Source organism: Carassius carassius, unplaced genomic scaffold, assembly GCF_963082965.1.
Source record: "Carassius carassius unplaced genomic scaffold, fCarCar2.1 SCAFFOLD_73, whole genome shotgun sequence".
In the NCBI taxonomy this organism is placed as follows: Eukaryota; Metazoa; Chordata; class Actinopteri; order Cypriniformes; family Cyprinidae; genus Carassius; species Carassius carassius.
The window spans coordinates 239,015-257,500 of NW_026774986.1; the positions used below are offsets into that span (position 1 = coordinate 239,015).

The following is an 18,486-nucleotide window of genomic DNA, read 5'->3' on the forward strand; positions in this document are numbered from 1 at the left end:
ATAACAACCTGGATTGCTTCTGCCTGCACTTCTGGATCATGTTTAGATATGGCTTCTTTTTGACCTATAGAGTTTTAGCTGGCAACTAAATTTGTTCTCCAAGAAAGTCCTTTCTGATATACCTCCACTAATTTTGGCCGCAGCATTGGGGGAACTTGTGATCCTCTGACCATCTATCTATCTATCTATCTATCTATCTATCTATCTATCTATCTATCTATCTATCTATCTATCTATCTATCTATCTATTAATACATTAATGTAGTGAAGTACTTTAAATGCCATATATTTTCAGCAGCCATATATCTAGTCTTCACTCTGATGATCCTTGAGAAATCAACTTAATTTGTTTAAAAAAGTTGAAAATGATTTCCACAAAAAAAAACAATAACCAGGAAAAACTATGATTTATTTTAACACAATCACAGACTTTTGTGCCATTCCAGGAAACAGTTTCTGTTCAACTGAAGACACAAATGAACGTCACAAGCCTGGCATTTCCAAGGTGTTTGTAGCCTCTTTCCATGCACTGCTTTGCAATGCACACAGATCCGGCGACCGACAGTAGCGTTTCTTCTGTCGTCTGAAGTCAACTCAGCTCCTGGGATTGGCACATGCTCTGTGCTGGACTGTTTTGGTGCTGCTTTCTGTGACATGTCACAGAGCTCTGCAATAAGCTCCTCCATGAACTCTTTGCGAGTCATGTTGCCATGCAGCTCTTTGTGCAATATAAAAGCATTGTTGGCGGCAATGTCCAAGAAGTGTAGAAAGACTTTTCTGTACCATTTCATGGTTTTGTGCTGTGCAGCGTAGTATTGCAACAGCTGATCGGACAGGTCAACACCCCCCATGTGCTGGCTGTATGCAGTCACAGGTGCAGGACATGGAACAGACTTTGTCTTCCATGTATCCTGTGCTTTGATGTTTCTTTTCACATTGCCTCCTGTAGAGGCAGCATGTATGGTGGAACAAACAGACACCACTTGCGTGTCCATCCACTTCACACACACAAGGGGCCCGTCCCGAATCCACCTGATGGATCCCATGGTGGAGTCACTGCTCAGTGAATTAGCTGCAGTCTTCAGGAAGCCCTTCCTCTGCTCTCTGTACGCCCCACAAGCACCAAACTTCAGAGCAAACAAGTCTGTGAAGAGCTTTGGACTTGTGTAGAAATCATCCATGTACACATGGTACCCAGAGCCCAAAACTTTATGGTCCAGGAGAGACATCACAGCATCATATGAAAGCCCATGGTCTGCAGGAAAACAATTCTTGCCCGTGTAGATGGAGAAGTCCACAATATATCCATTTGATGAGTCTGAAAGGTCAAAAAACTTGAAGCCCAACTTTGTCGGCTTGACTTTTGTGCACCGTCTCATTCCTGTCTTTGCTCTGCATGCCACCAATCTCTCCTTAACAGCTAGATTTCTTCTAGGATGATAGAAGGCTTTGCACGCAAGACGAACAGTGTCCATGAGGGGTTTGATCCTGAACAGACGGTCATGTTGGTCTGTGCCCCTCTTTCTGTCGTTTTCCTCGTCTGCGTCTGGGTGACTCATGTGTACATTCCAGGAAATGGTGCGGTATCTGTCCCTTGACATAACTGTGGCAGGAAAAGGCAGAGAGAAAAGACTGTCCTGCCGCCAGTAGTCAGCGATGGAGCTCATCTTCAGCACAGACATGTAGAATATCAGTCCGATGTAACGATACAGCTCATCAACACTGACATCTGTCCATTTGTACTTGCAGCCCTTTGCCATTGCCCTGGCAGCCTGAGCATTTGTGTTGTGGCACAGGTTTTCCACTGCGCTCTCTGTGAAAAACAGTTTGAAAAGACTCATGGTAGAGTGTGAGTCATCAGCAGACAACTGTGGTCCTGGTTCCCGAGCAGGCAGGAATCTCAGAGTGTGTGGCACCTGGTCAACATCAGTCTCTGCTTTCCATGAAAGAGTCCTGGCTCTCTTTGCAGCAGGGATCTGGTCACTGTCCCTCTCACATCTGTTTAAAACAAAGAAATAAATAAAAGTGAGGATGGTGACATCAGGGTCATTAAGAGAAGCAATTTACAAATGTGTATCCATTATGTAAACATTTCTACATCTGACAGTAGACTACACAAGCAAAGTTAAACTGTAAGAGGTAAAATGACGGGTAAATATCCACTTACTTGTTAAGTTTCTCAACCGAGTTGAAAGCTGAAAGACGCTTGTGTGTTGCCCTTGTGTGATGTGCACATGAAGGCGTTTTCCTAGAAAATAAAGAAATTGTTTATAAACATTGATTGTCTGAGGTTAATTACTATGGTGCATGCATAAGTGATGGTCAATCAACAGTTATATAAGCCTATAGAGACAAGCTTTGTGTCTGTTGATGGGGCATCAATATCCATAAAGCACTTTCAAAACATCTGCACCTAAGCAACTATTTACAAACACATTTTGTTTCCGCTGAAGAAGCAGTCAACATGAATCAAAAGTTAGATATAGTCTAAACATTGATTTTATCTAATGTTACATTACAAAACGTTCACATGGGTGCAATGTTTACAGTTAGATATAATGAAGAAAAAGGACTATGTGTTTCAGTCATGGGCTAACTTACTGATTTTAGTCTGGCAATAGGTCTTAAACAGTGTTACAATCATGCCCTAACTAATAATAAGGAATATGTGACTCTAGTTACTAATCAAAGTCAGAATAAATGACTTACTCTTTAGAAATTGTGTTCTCTGCAGCATCAAAGTGATCCTCAAAATGCAGGAGTTCATCATCAAAGTCTTTCTCTTCTTCCGAGGAAAAAGTACTTTCTTCTTCGCTGTCTGTGGTCGTCTGGAGAGCTTCCTCGTGTGCCATCGTGATTAAAAAGTGAACAAGCTGAACTGTACTGCCAGTTTTATAGTAGTGATGAGGGGCGTTAACCATATGACTGCATCATATCATTAGCATATGAATAGAGCTCTGTTCTTGTGTGTGTGTGTGTGTGTGTGTGTGTGTGTGTGTGTGTGCAGATCAAGATAAAACATTACAACTGAGAGAAAAATAGGTTTTGAGGAGACCCGTCATCAAGCTTTGCCTTTTGTAAACATAATTGTATTATAACTTTTCCTAGATGTTGTATTCCTCTACCCTTTGCAAGCCTCATGGAGTGTTTTCTTTCTTAAAGAAATCATAGTATGCTGTTTTTAAAGTTCATTATTTAGTTCATTATTTTTCCCAGACATGAAAATATCCATATAATGTGTCATTAGTAACTCTTTGAAATAATTATAATTATTATTATTTTTTTTTCATTATATTTTTTGAAAAGTATATGAAAAATCTGTTTATGGTCTGTCACAATTGGTAATGTGTCTACTGAATTAACATATTTTAGCAGTCTTACAAATTGTTATATACGCTCTAAAAAAATCAAGGGTTATCAAGGTTATTTTTTTTAGCCCAAATGCTGGGTTGAGCCTTATGGGTAATTTTTGGGGTTTTCAGTGTTTTGTAGTTTTTGTATTACTCAGACCCTGTGTTAGACGTAACCCAGCGGTTGAGTTTATTTATTGCGGGATTTGCTTCTCTTCTGGAAAGAGCAGTTCTAAGCGCCATCGAAATGACGCATTCGTCGGTAAAAAAACAAACAAACAAAAAAAAACATGTTGCACTATACATTTTATTTTATCTATAAAATCATGACTGTGCTGAATATCGTTCGATTTTATGCAGAGAAAAACATACAGGAGCGCGGTATGAATCACCTTTAACGAGTGCGTGGTCTTTTCGCATGATGGAAAAGCCTGATGCTTTGCATAAAGTAAACGATTTTATTCATAAAGATACAGAATACAAATATTCCCTCAGAGCTGTTTATTGTTTGTTTTTGGGCAGGTTATAAAGGCAATCGCAGTACATTTCGGCTGTATGAGTGAAACGCAGGGGGGCGGCCTCAGGCGTGAGCAGTTCCCCGCCGAACATGACTCCAGCTCGGGCTCAAGAACCAGCGCGACGCAACGGTGGAAACCGAACAACAGAGACTGGTTAATAACACGTAAATTACTTATGTTTAACGTTTAATTTTTGGTTTTACTGTTTGCCAAACGACTTTAAATATGGGCAATATGTATAGCCTATTAAAAACGATATAAACAATGCTGTAAATGAAAATTAAAGGAAAATAAAGGAAGGTAACATGCAAACCAGTGGTTGTGTGGATTATTTTAGAAAAGTTTAGAGGATTGAAGTTAATCTGTAAACATTATTTAATTTGTGAATTAATAAGATAGTAATATGATAAAAATGAATAAACTTTATCTGGGATAAATCAACCTCTTATGTTGGGTTAAATAAACGACCTAATTTGCTGGATAAAATTAACCCAAGATGGGTTCTGTCCTATATTTACCCAGCCCTTGGGTTAATAACAACCCAAAAGTGTGTTTTAGAGTGTATCTTAGCCCAGCTATTTTGAACTGGTTTATTACATACTAGGGCTACTATTATGCAAAAATAAATAAATAAATAACTGTAATGGTACAGTGAAAGAAATGAGATGTAAAATAAAACAATTCACCAACACATCATTTCAAAATGGATACTTTTTTTGTCAAATATAACATCACATTTTTATGTTAATGCTTAGAGTATTACAACATCATTATTGTACATTATTTGTAACATCTGCATTTTTTATTTATTGAAATATTTTGTCATTGCAACATTTTATTGTCATTTTCACTAAGAACTGTAATTGGATTTATATACACTGTTCACTGTTATCCCAGCGGTCACTTATTGTGCGTTTTTGTTAAATGTGAGCCAAAATCATCACAATTAAAAGAACCAACGACTTACTTTACTTCAGTCTGTGCCTTTAATTTAATACATACATTTCACAATTTGAGTTGAATTACTGAAATAAATTAACTTTTCCTGGCATATACATATACATATCTGACAGTATACAAGCTAAATTAAACTGTGATATGTAAAATGAGTGTAAATGTGAACTCGTTAAGAGCCTCTTGTATGACGTGCACGTGAAGGCATTTTCTTAGAAAAGTGTGAATAGTTGATTGTCCAAGGTAACATACTATAGTGCATGCATAAATGATGGTCAATTAACAGATACATAGGCCAATAGAGACAAGCTTTGTGTCTGTTGATGGGGCATCAATATCCATAAATCACTTTCTAAACATTTGCACATAAGCAACTATTTACAAACACATTAAGTTTCCGCTGAAGAAGCAGTCAACATGAATCAAAAGTTACCCAAAACTAGACCTTTCCCTGATAGCACACGTACATCTTAGAGACGTCTATTTGACGTCTGCATTTACATCTACAAGATGTATTTTTCACAGTGTTTGCTCATCTGCAATACGTCTATAGGACTTTTCCTTTTAGATGTCAAATAGATGTCTATAAGATGTTTATGATTTAGAATATATTTAAAACTGACATGTGAAAGCTGTCTATCAGACTTTTGCCGATTTTTAGGGCCGATATCTTGAAGTTTTCTCCATTTGTATGCTAAAATGTCACACTGATAAGTCGATCATTTACATACAAGTTTTAGAGCATTTATCAAGCAGAATTTTCAAACACGTTGTAAGCTAAATGTAAACTTAAATATACATTTAAATAAAATACATTAAACAGAAAAATATAAAAAATAAAATATATATATAAAAAATAATAATTGTAGTACAGCAAACACACTAGCAACCAGAAACAAATGCGAGTTAACAGTATTTAATGAAAATAAACAAACAAACAGACACGAAGGGACAATGATGCTGGGAAGACGACAATCCAAGATGGTGGTGAGGAGATGAGGAATCCGGATGATGCGGTGAGAAGGCAGCAGGAGAGGATGGCACAGGAACTGCAGGGAATAGAGCCGAAGGTAAGTGTTTGTAGCTGAGTGGAAGTGCGTAGAGTGGATGAGGTTCTGGGAAAACACAGACATTCAACGCAGACAACACTGAAGCCGACAAACAGGGTAAACGACATTAAACAATGATCTCACAAACACAAGACGTGAGACAAGCCAATATATAGGGATGAGTAATGAGTGACAGCTGCTGCTGATGACAATTAACGGAGATGCCCACAAACTAATCAGTGCAGACGCGAAACACACAGACTTTACCACAAAGTGTAAACACCCAGAGATCACGGTTTACCAACCGTGACAAGTTTAACATTCAGATACATTGAGAATATGGAAACATTTGGATCGGGGCGAGGCTACATAAGGGCCAGGGTGGCACTGGCCCACTCAGATTAACGGCTGGCCCACCCAATCAGAACAGACAAAAAAAAAAAAAAAAAAATTGCACATATGACTATACTAATCACTTAAACACGTACAATAAGTTTCATAAAAAGATAATTACTGTAGAGCGAAAACTTTTTCATATAATTTCCCTACTGCAACAGCAACATCGCGTATTGTTGGGGGGATGGGAAGATGAGTTTACGTCTACTAGAGAAATAAACTTTTAACACGCATGACACGAGACGAGCATGTCGAATCGGATATCTTTAAATATAAAAAAATTAATTAAAAAACAAGAACAGAACCCGAAATGTCGACATCAACCCGGGCTAATCGTTGAGAAAAGCTACTGATTTATCCACACGTGATGAACCACCTGCTCAGCTCCATTTACGCGAGTTTCCGCGCACAACAATACACGGCAAGTCTAGACATTTTGCTTCTAAGTGGTAGCTACACAAAGTTCCCATTTCTAGAGTACAGCCAAATTGTCTCTGGTACAGCATAAAAGACGATGCTGTGTACTGCAAGATGTGTCGTCATTTTAATGACACTATGGGTGCTTCTCAATATCCCTCGTCGTCTCCAGGCGGGAAGGAAGTCGACCGGAAGTTGAAGTCGGCCGCGTGCCGCCATCTTGTAGCAGAACTTCACTTGCGTTAGCATCCCATTGACTCCCATTCATTTTGGTGTCACTTTGACAGCAAATTACTTGACATCTGAGGCTTTTAAAGACTCCATTTGTCCATTATTTATTTCTAAAGATACACGACAATGTATAAAGGGCTCCATTACCTTCTATGTTACATTATGGCCCCGTAGAAACAGTTTTTGTAAAAATAGGCTAACAATTGCGTCATAACCACTCGACTCTCTGTCGCACAGTAGAGAAATTACCGTACAGACAGGAGGAGGAGCTCGCAGGCAATCGGGGAGATGTCAAGAGAGAAGCCCATAGATACAAGCCCTGGCGTTACATTTTAAAATACTAAGTCAAAGTCAAAGTCACCTTTATTTATATAGCGCTTTAAACAAAATACATTGCGTCAAAGCAACTGAACAACATTCATTAGGAAAACAGTGTCAATAATGCAAAAATGATTGTTAAAGGCAGTTCATCATTGGATTCAGTTATGTCATCTCTGTTCAGTTAAATAGTGTCTGTGCATTTATTTGCAATCAAGTCAACGATATCGCTGTAGATGAAGTGTCCCCAACTAAGCAAGCCAGAGGCGACAGCGGCAAGGAACCGAAACTCCATCGGTGACAGAATGGAGAAAAAAACCTTGGGAGAAACCAGGCTCAGTTGGGGGGGGGCCAGTTCTCCTCTGACCAGACGAAACCAGTAGTTCAATTCCAGGCTGCAGCAAAGTCAGATTGTGCAGAAGAATCATCTGTTTCCTGTGGTCTTGTCCTGGTGCTCCTCTGAGACAAGGTCTTTACAGGGGTTCTGTATCTGGGGCTCTAGTTGTCCTGGTCTCCGCTGTCTTTCAGGGATGTAGAGGTCCTTTCTAGGTGCTGATCCACCATCTGGTCTGGATACGTACTGGATCCGGGTGACTGCAGTGACCCTCTGATCTGGACACAGACTGGATCTGGTGGCCACGGTGACCTCGGAACAAGAGAGAAACAGACAAATATTAGCGTAGATGCCATTCTTCTAATGATGTAGCAAGTACATCGGGTGTTATGGGAAGTGTTTCCGGTTCCGGTTTACCTAATTAATGCAGCCTAAAAATCCTTTAACGGATTTGGATATTAAAAGCATATTAGTATGTTATGTGTAAGCCAGGTTAAAGTGATGGGTCTTTAATCTAGATTTAAACTGCAAGAGTGTGTCTGCTTCCCGAACAATTTTAGGTAGGTTATTCCAGAGTTTAGGCGCCAAATAGGAAAAGGATCTGCCGCCCGCAGTTGATTTTGATATTCTAGGTATTATCAAATTGCCTGAGTTTTGAGAACGTAGCGGACGTAGAGGATTATAATGTAAAAGGAGCTCATTCAAATACTGTGGTGCAAAACCATTCAGGGCTTTATAAGTAATATTTTAAAATCTATACGATGCTTGATAGGGAGCCAGTGCAGTGTTGACAGGACCGGGCTAATATGGTCATGCTTCCTGGTTCTAGTAAGAACTCTTGCTTCTGCACTATACAAAATAATTATTCAGAATACTTACTCCTGCTCACTCACGCCAAAGAACTCCCCGCTCAAGCTCGCCGTCTCTGCAAGATTAACGATGGCAGTTTGCACGCACAGCTACTAGAAGATTTACATCTGTCAGACAGGTTGCTGACGTCATCAAGCTTAGTTTGAGTCTGCGCGTCAGAAACGGAAGTGCTAAAAATCGCTAAAAATGGGCTTCACTTGACTCATTTGAGTTCCAATGGGGTCGCTGTGTCCATTTCTTTTACTGTCTATGGTCGTCTCCTCGCTCATCCGTCCTCCATCCTATGACACGGAAACCAATCGAGCACATCCATCTTAAAGGACATCTCAATTCTCTAATTGCACCACGAGGAGCCGAGGATCGAGGAGGAAGGAGGTTTCATGAGGAGCGATGAGCGAGGATACACAGGTGTATCCTATGCGGAAGCCTTTTATCGATTTAACGTGACGCACATATAACCCCCCCCCTCACATCTGTTGTAATAATTTGTATTTAAATTTGACCTTTTCACTCCAAATAACCCATGCATGTCATATATTTCAAACAGGGCATCTTGCTTTATTAATATTTATTATGAATGTCTTAATTAACAAACTTTAACAACATAAGAGCAGATCCCATTAATCACAGCTGATGACACTTTGAAGTAAGGCTGAAGGGAGCGAGGATAAATCATTTTACTTGATTCAAGTCCTCCATCCTCACGTCTTTTCCTTGCTCCTTCCCTCGCAACCTGAAGAGGTGGAGCTAGGACACGAGGAAAGGAAGCGAGGATGCACAAATAAGAATTGAGAAGCACCCTATGTTTGAGTGAAGATGGGTACCTAGACTAGACACATCACGCAGGCTTGTGAGCGGCACCAAACGTTAAGCAACATCTGATCGCTCTCGAAAAGTATAACACCTGTCAGATATCCAGTTTAAAATTAACACAATTACTGAACACTGATGTCTTGTTACTTTGTCTTTGTATTTTAACCTTATCAAAGAACCTAATGAAATATGAAAATATATGGCATTATTTTACTGACAAATATGGAGAGAGCGCATAATTGTAGCTTCAAAGCACATTAATACAATGTGTGAGCACAAATCTCTCCGTTCTCGCGCAGATTTTCTTGATCTTGCACAAAACCGGATGCGCGCTCAGACCTGCTCTCGTCCGAAAACAGCGCGCACACTTAAAACTGTTCTCTAAAACAGTGCATATACAGTTATGTGATAGTTACATGTAATTAAATTATCTGTAAATGCATTAAACCCATAGAATATAATATGATGGCAAATAAAATACAGTATATAGGCTTTATCAATCTAAGTACACCACATATATAGGCCGCACATTGTATTACTGTGCTTTCGTGCTACAATAATGCACTCTTGACATTTGTCAGTAAAATAACGCCATAGAATATATATTCTAAATATTTAATATAGGCTATATATAGGGAATTGCACGCAACATACTGTACATGGAATTTTTTTATTTGTTTTGTTTCTACTGACCCTCACAAACCTACCCCGCAAATAAAGGGCCAATTTCTTTACCCCTCCCCCCGACCTGCGGGGCCCACGGGTAATGAGGCGACCCGCGCATCACTAGTAGTCTTTGAGGTCCACCCTATTCCACCAAGGTCCACTCATTTTAATATTTTTGGCCTCGCCACTGGTCCACATATTATGTGTGTATATCCAACCGTAATAAGACACCCGCCAGTGCTAGAAAGCCTTGAATTTTAGATAAGTTCTCTGTGTATGTGTGTTTGTACAGGGAGAAGCTCAGACAGTCCCAGGACAAACGATCAACTGCCAGTGTCCAGCGTGTCAGATTTACGTCTTTGGAGAGTTTATCTAGGTTTTGGAACCAATCAGAATTTTGTTGACTTATGTATTGACACAATTAGTATCATCTGTCAGGGTATAACTGGGGTTGATTTTGAGTTGTACGGGGGGCGGCCTACGAACTCCGTCGAGAGTATTGAAGCTGACTTCTGCTGATGAAATTGCAAACTATTTTCTTCAAGTAAAATTATTATTATTAATTGAACTCATCTCTGACTCCTGGTCTTCATTGCGACATATCTGGTCCTTGGGTTTTAACTGTAATACCCCTACATCATAAACATGAAACAACGCTCTCACAAACACAAGACGCTAGACAAGCCAATATATAGGGGATGAGTAATGAGGGACAGCTGATGCCGATGACAATTAGCGGAGACGCCCACAAACTAATCAGTGCTGACGCGTAACATACAGACTTCACCACAAAGTGCAAAACCCAGAGATCACGATTTACCAACCGTGACAGTTAGCCTAGGCTACATTACAAAATGTTGACATGGCACGTTAAGGCTGGTTCACACGGCAGGATAATTAGGCCGATTTTAGCCCCGATTGACACCGTCCGACAATCTTAAGGATGCTCCGATTATCGTAAAATAATCTGATCAGATATTCCTGCCGTGTGTGGTGTGTTAAGACTGCTCTCCTCTGCTCGGAAGGACGTCGGGACCGCTCCGATCTCAAATCGGGGATATCCAACATGTTGGATTTATTTGGCCCGATTTCTTCTCGTGTGTGGTGTCCCCCGAGGACAAACGGTCACGCAGCCTGTGGACTGTGGAGTGTAGCCAATCAGAAAGCGAGGTGACGAGGCGGCGAGGAAGTACCGGGAAAAAAAATCAAAACAGCCGGCGGCATGGCGCACCAGAAAGTCCGGTGGACGTCGGAGATGGAGGACTTTGTCTCCACTTCTTTGACCATCGCCTTTTCTTGTTTTCCTTATGTTTTTTTTTCGGTTACAAACAAAGGACAAACTATGGCCACCGCATCCTCTTCGTCCGCCATGATTGTTTACTGTGAAGTCACGTTTGATCTCGAGGGATTTTGCGAGAATTCCCGTCTGACCTGGGAATGCTCGGGAGTCGAATCGGTTCGTGTGTGATGTGTTGATTTTGCCGTGTGGCTGCAAACCACACACTGTACGACCAACACTGTTAGACCCGTGATTTTTTATCGCCATGTGTGGGGTCTCTCAGGTTTGGAAAATCGGCCGACAATTTTAAAATCGTCCCGTGTGAACCAGGCTTTAGACAGCTCGATGATGAAGAAAAATGTTTTCCAGTAGGGCTCAAAAATTTATTTTTATTATTTGTTTTGGCTACTTTTATTCTGTGTTTGGTGTGTCTGGATTGGTTTTGAAGCTTGGCATGCAGCATGAAACAGCACAGAATCCCATTAATTATATTCAAATTGAATTTATATTGATTGGAAGATTTAAATGACATAACAATTTTTTTGTTGTTCATAGAAATTCTGTGTAAAATTTCCATTAAAAATTGATAATATTAAATGTATAAATATATATATATATGTATATATAAGAAACATCATAAGAAACATTTACTAACAAATTAACCAACTTCAAAAAGAACTTTACAGCCATTAGTGAAACAGAACAAATAAAGATAAAATTGGGAGAGGGACAGACAGCACCACTGGCTGCGAGATACGTGTGGACGTGCCACAGCCTGAGAGACAGCATGTGTGTGTGTGTGAGAGAGTGTATGTGTGAGAGAGAGAGAGAGAGAGAGAGAGAGAGACAGCTGGTGAAAGTGTGTGTGTGTGTGTGTGTGAGAGAGAGAGAGAGAGAGAGAGAGAGAGAGAGAGAGAGAGAGACAGCTGGTGAAAGTGTGTGTGTGTGTGAGAGAGTGTGTGTGTGTGAGAGAGAGAGAGAGAGAGAGAGAGAGAGAGAGAGAGACAGCTGGTGAAAGTGTGTGTGTGTGTGTGTGTGTGTGTGTGTGTGTGAGAGAGAGAGAGAGAGAGAGAGAGAGAGAGAGAGAGAGACAGCTGGTGAAAGTGTGTGTGTGTGTGTGTGTGTGTGTGTGAGAGAGAGAGAGAGAGACCCGACAGCTGAGAATGAACAAACACACACAGGCAGAAGGACGGACATTATCCTCCTCATGGACTCTAATGGAAAATTCCTAAATGAAAAGAAGCAGCATGTCTACATATGTGCCATCTATATACCTCCATCAGAATCCCCCTACTACAACCCAGATATCTTCTCTATTCTTGAGGAGGAAATTAACCATTATAAAAGCATGGGAAATTTATTAATCTGTGGGGACTTGAACGCTCGAACAGGGGAAAGAGCTGACACTATGAACACCCAGGGAGACAAACACTTACCTGGAAGCACCTGCTTCCCCCTCCCTGAATGTCCTTCTAGAAAGAGCTTTGACAAGCTTACCAACACAAGCGGTGTGCAGCTTTTACAGCTATGCCGTACACTGGGTCTGTACATAGTCAACGGCAGGCTACGAGGGGACTCTCTGGGTCGCTACACTTACAGCTCAGCTCTTGGCAGTAGTGTGGTAGATTATTTCATTACAGATCTAGATCCAGTGTCTCTCAGAGCTTTCACAGTCAGCCCCCTCACACCCCTCTCAGACCACAGCAAAATCACACTATATCTTTAAAGGGCCCAGTCTAAGTCTAGAGCCCCCAGTGCCTGTGAACTGTTCAACAGCACATACTCATACAGATGGACCCCAAACAGCGTGGGCGCGTACCAAAAGGCACTGGAAAATCAAAACATATATGATTTAACTCATTTATTTATAAATGAAACATTTCCCCAGAATAGTTCTGGTGTAAATTCAGCTGTGGACAAAATCAATTCAATATTTCATCATTTGGCTTCATTGTCTAATTTGAAAGCCTCCAAACCAAAACTTCAACAAATGAACAGTAACAAATGGTTTGACACTGAATGCAAAAACCTAAGGAAAACTTTAAGGAAATTATCTAATGAAAAGCATAGGGACCCAGATAACCACAATATACGCTGTAAATATGAGGCCACTCTGAAACAATACAAGTACACCCTAAAAACTAAAAAAGAACAACACAACAAAAAGCAACTCTGTGAAATTGAGGAATCTTTAGAGTCCAACCGGTTCTGGGAGAAATGGAACAACCTAAACAAAACCCAGCAGGATGAATTGGCCATTCAAGATGGAAATACTTGGATTAATCACTTTAGTGATTTATACAGTACTATTACAAAAAATAATGATCAGTACAAGATACTCACAAAATTGAAAACTCTGGAGGCGGTGATAAAAAACAACCAAAACCCTCTAGATCAACTTCTATCAACTGGAACTTTTCCAGACATCTGGAGCAAAGGCTTAATAACCCCAATTCATAAATCCGGAGATAAATATGACCCAAATAACTACAGAGGAATATGTGTATCCAGTAACCTGGGAAAAATATCCTGCAACATCATTAATAAACGACTTGTCAACTTGCTTGATGACCACAATATTCTACATAAATGCCAAATTGTTTTTTTGCCAAATTGCCGCACAACGGACCATATATTTACACTCCAGACTCTAATTGATCAAGAATTAAACATTAAGAAAAGAAAGATATATGCCTGTTTTGTTGACTTCCAAAAAGCCTTTGATTCCATCTGGCACGAAGGCCTCTTCTGTAGACTACTCGAAAGTGGCATTGGAGGAAAAACATATGATTTGATTAAAGGGATCTCCGGTTAGTTTGACAACTTAGCCTTATTGGGTTAGCGATACCATTTGCGCCACAAACGTGATATAATAACACACCCGATGTTTACGTTGTAGCAAGATATTTTTAAATAAAGTTTTTACCTGTAAGCCGCCATTGTTGTTTTTACCCATTGAATTCTGGGCCGTGACGTAGAATGGTCCCAGGCCCAGCGCGCTACAAACACAAGGCGCGTAAGCGAAATGTCTGCCGTTCACCCTTTTCAGTTTGAGCCTGAACGTGTCGCAAATACGGAGGAAGGTTCACAGGATGATAATAATCTCGTAGCCGTAGGTGAGGATGAGCAGGAAGAGAGAGTAGGGCACACGCATTGGTGTGGTTGTGGCAATTGTTTACCGATGCTTACTGAGAGGGAGAGTGTTTGCTGTAAGGAACTCCACTTCATATCAGCAGCAGTCCAGGGTAAGGTAGCAGCTAGCTAGCTAGGGAAGCTATATTGGCCTGAAGAATTTTGAAGTAATCTACCACAGTAAATGCATATTATAGCCTAAGAACAGGATACTTGTTTGCAGATTTACCATGCATCATTGCCCATCCTAATTTTGAGGCAGTTTGTCTCAATCCAGATGTACTGTGGGCTGCCCTCGTCAGTCTCCATGACAGATGGAGCGCTGGTTTACCCAGCCGCGATGCAGTTACTAACAGGCAGGTCTAACATGAACATATTTGTTTATAATTATATAACATGTTATTTCTTGATAACAGACCGCTGCGAAGTATACACACCATTGCCATGAAAACAGCGCGTTGCTATGGACGCGGAACGGACTATTTTCTTTTGCGGAAGCAATGCAATCGTTTTAAATCAATAAACTCCCGTTTAAATTTATAATTTGTGTCAAATTATTTATTTATTTTGTAGGTAGCCATGTAATAAGCGGGATTATGTATAGCGAGGCGGTTGTTATAATTTGCGAATAACAATCCCTTCAGGCTGATTCAAGCTCCGCTTCGCGTCGGGGTTGTTATTCGCTATAAACCGCCTCGCTATACATAATACCTTACGTAGTTTGGCCAACACTGAAAGTTTTTCCAGTAATAAAGCATTAGACAATAATACAGCGCAAACATTATTGGCTGGCATGTATTGGCTTGAGGCAAACCTTGATTCACCCTTTTATAACATTTAGTGTAAAATTTTGGCTTTAGGTCTTACAGATATTCTTCCTATCGCCAGTTTACATGGTGGATGCATGGCTGGCTGGGGAGAAGAGTTCGCAGAATCATTCCCTCGTGTGCAGTGAACAAAATAAGAAATGTCTATCCCGAACCAAGTGGAGCCAATACAGGATTTGAACATGCAGACAATCAGGGAGAAGTAGAGGAGGCATGGAGGAATTTTTAACTATGCATAGACTGAACTTGCAAAAAACAAACTGCTAAAAATAATTCAAAATTAAAGCAGCTGAGCATTTAAACTACAATGGTGTTTTCATTGTGTATTATCAGAGGTGTCAAAAGTGCACACTTCCCATACTCAAAGTAGAAGTTTCCTGTGAAATGAAGAGAAATAATTTTCAAGACCAGAATTCCTTTGGGACCATCACAATTTATTCCCTATACAAAAGCAGGTGTGTGTGTATCAATCAGTAGCTCCCCCTCCCTCCAAGGTCCACACAATACTACAATAAAGCACAGTTATGTACATATTCACAGATTTAGATGTTTATACACCAACATATAATATACCAAGACACACCAAATCAAACTGTTGAACACAGTTGTTATGTACATATTTACAAGTTTAGATATTTATAAATACAGGTTTGCTTTCCTACATCACTGATAACTGAATAAACAAACAGGTGCCAGAGATTCGCAGCTATTTAAAGCGTGAATACTGAAATGATTGCAAAATGATCTGTGATCTTGACAGTGTCACCTGTGGAGCCATGATGTGTCTTTGGTTGAAACTCATGTCCACTGCCTGGTTTGGATCGAAATCAGAGGAGAGAACATCTTCCATCATGGCAGTCATGTAGCTGTAGTCCTTTTCTGTCATCACAGGTTTTGCTCTGAAGGTCTTGTGGACTTTGCTCCAAGCGATTTTGAATTTGGGTTCACCCACGCTCTCCCCATCTTGATAAACAGCCTATTCAAAAACAAAAAAGGGAAAATAACTTAATATCAGGTTATTGCATATTGCATTCTGTGACAAACTTTAAGAAATGTATGTATAGGAAAAGTGATGGTCACTTGGTGAAATAGACACTTGCACAATTATGCATGGAGTATTCATTAAGATTTTAAAACATTATTTTCTTTATTTATAAAAGTAAATATTTATGAAATAATTTTGTCTACCGTCACACCATCGGACAATTTTGAGATTTGGCTCAAAGTTGTAAAAAAAATAACTTTGGTATTAAAACAACAAATTCATGTAAAACAAGAAAATGTGTAATCATTTACAGTATTATTAAAGGGATAGTCTGCCCAAAAATAAAAATACTGTCATCATTTACTCACCCTCAAGTTGTTTCAAACCTGTATGAATTTCTTTTTTCTGCTGAACACAAAAGAAGATATTTTGAAAAATGTCGGTAACCAGACAGTTGATGGACCCCATAGTAGGAAAAAAAAAATACTATGGAAGTCAATGGGGTCCATCAACTGTCTGGTTACCGACATTTTTCAAAATATCTTCTTTGTGTTCAGCAGAAAAAAGAAATTCATACAGGTTTGAAACAACTTGAGGGTGAGTAAATGATGACAGAATTTTCATTTTTGGGCGAACTATCCCTTTAATGATGAAAATGTGAAAAAATATTTTTATCTTCTGTGACGGTGAAAAAGCCACGTCACGTCAACTACCCAAACATAGGGCGCTCACATGACGTTAAGCATTTTCTGGCGCGTAATGTGACGTTTGAGTACCTTAAACCCTGTTTCTCCTAGTTGACACAACAACACATAACCGCCGTTATCAGAAATCTCCACTTTGGCCGGAGTTTTTATAAATAATAGTTTTCTGTGATAAAAACGGTGTATTCATGTAAATGAGAGGCCAAACCACAGGGAAATATCTGCGTCTTCCCTTCGTGTAAATGGGGCCACAGACTGATGTCACAATGCAAAATACTGTGCAATGAGTTGGAATGATCACTCACCTGTTCCTTGTTCACATTGTTGTTATGATCCAGGGCAGCAAGCATAGAGGCATGAACCATCACATCATATCCAAAATGCGTTCTCTTTGGGAGGTATTTCAGATACATGGAGTGATACACCTTAAACAAAATATAATTTGAAATGAGAACAATTACAATTGAATTACACTCTGCAATGGAAATCATGCCTACTTATAATATCTTATGTCTATACTTGATCATACCTCTAGTGTTGTTGTGTGGACGCACTCCGTTAAGTGATCCAAGTCTTTTAAAAGCCGCTTGTCTGTCACAGTCTTCACAAGACTGTTGTGTGCAACAGATCCCGGCTTCAGCCACAGCTTTCCTCTTTGGACTGCCTCGTCAAGGGGCTCGTGTGGACATTTGTGGTAGTACCTGTTCCCAGGCCACTCATGACGGTTGGTAACATGGTGTACTATGGAGACCCACTTCTCTCTCAACAGTTCAGCATTACCCTCACATGTTTGTGCACACCACCACAAATGATTTATGATGGATGTTATCCACTCTGCCAGGCCTTCACATTCCTTTGTCTTTGCTGCCTTCGCTAATTTTTTTGATAGGCCTTTGGCCACATGCCATGGGTCAAATTGATGATGTTTTTCAGGATTGTTTACCCTCATTTCTTTCACAATTTGAGGGTGGCGGTCAGTGGAGATGGTGCTCACCTTAACTCCATTCTCTTCAATTGTTTGTAGAGCATCTTTGAAACCCTTGATCTCCATTGTGTTGGAGCTTGACACTTGGGTGCAACTTACAACTTTAAAGTCCACTACCTTCTCAGTCAGTGCATCCATAAAGGTGTACGTGCAGTATTTAGCTGAGTGACCAGGAGAGTCACACCGGCCATCTCCACAGAGCACAACTTCTTGCTGGTTCGTCATTGTGGTTAACACAGCACTCTGCTCTTTATTCCATGTTTTTTCAATCACAGGAAACACGTACCTCTTCCTCAGTGTTGCATATGTATCAGCACTTATTGTCTTCAGGTTCATATTGTTACAGAAGCGCTCAAATTTCGCAAAATGGATCCCACTGAAGAAGACTGACTCTGATAAGAGCAGGTTTCCTATTCCTTTGCAGTGTTTTCCAGGAGGCTGACTTTGCCATCTGTAACTGCAGCCATTAATGCATGTGAGTTCTAATGTCAATTGTGATCCATCATTGTGTAGCTCTCTCATATCTTCCTGAACAATAAGGGAGCCACACTTTGAACAATGTTGAAGCAATTGCTGTAACTGCTCCTCAAAAACTAGAAAAACTCTAGTGCTAATTCCTTCAACATGTGAATTAATTGAAGGTCGTGAGCCCTGTGTA

The 18,486-nt window shown here is 40.1% G+C and overlaps 1 protein-coding gene across 1 annotated transcript; it reads right to left on the minus strand.

The window, feature by feature from the left end:
- Positions 1-252: 252 nt before the first annotated feature.
- LOC132133939 (piggyBac transposable element-derived protein 4-like) lies at positions 253-2,904 on the minus strand. Its single transcript, XM_059546849.1, has 3 exons — positions 2,710-2,904; positions 2,168-2,248; positions 253-1,998 (listed from the first exon to the last, which is right to left on the minus strand). Exons 1-3 carry the CDS (start codon positions 2,850-2,852, stop codon positions 423-425), a joined length of 1,800 nt encoding a protein of 599 aa, XP_059402832.1. The 5' UTR covers positions 2,853-2,904; the 3' UTR covers positions 253-422.
- Between the last annotated feature and the right edge of the window lie 15,582 nt (positions 2,905-18,486).

Bases quoted from the DNA above. Each gene is read 5' to 3' on its own strand.
- LOC132133939 (XM_059546849.1), bottom strand. From the start codon at position 2,852: ATGGCACACGAGGAAGCTCTCCAGACGACCACAGACAGCGAAGAAGAA. The intron at 2,249-2,709 runs GTAAGTCATTTA...TTTATTTTCTAG, and splicing joins GAGAACACAATTTCTAAAGA to GAAAACGCCTTCATGTGCAC. The intron at 1,999-2,167 runs GTAAGTGGATAT...TGTTTTAAACAG, and splicing joins TCGGTTGAGAAACTTAACAA to ATGTGAGAGGGACAGTGACC.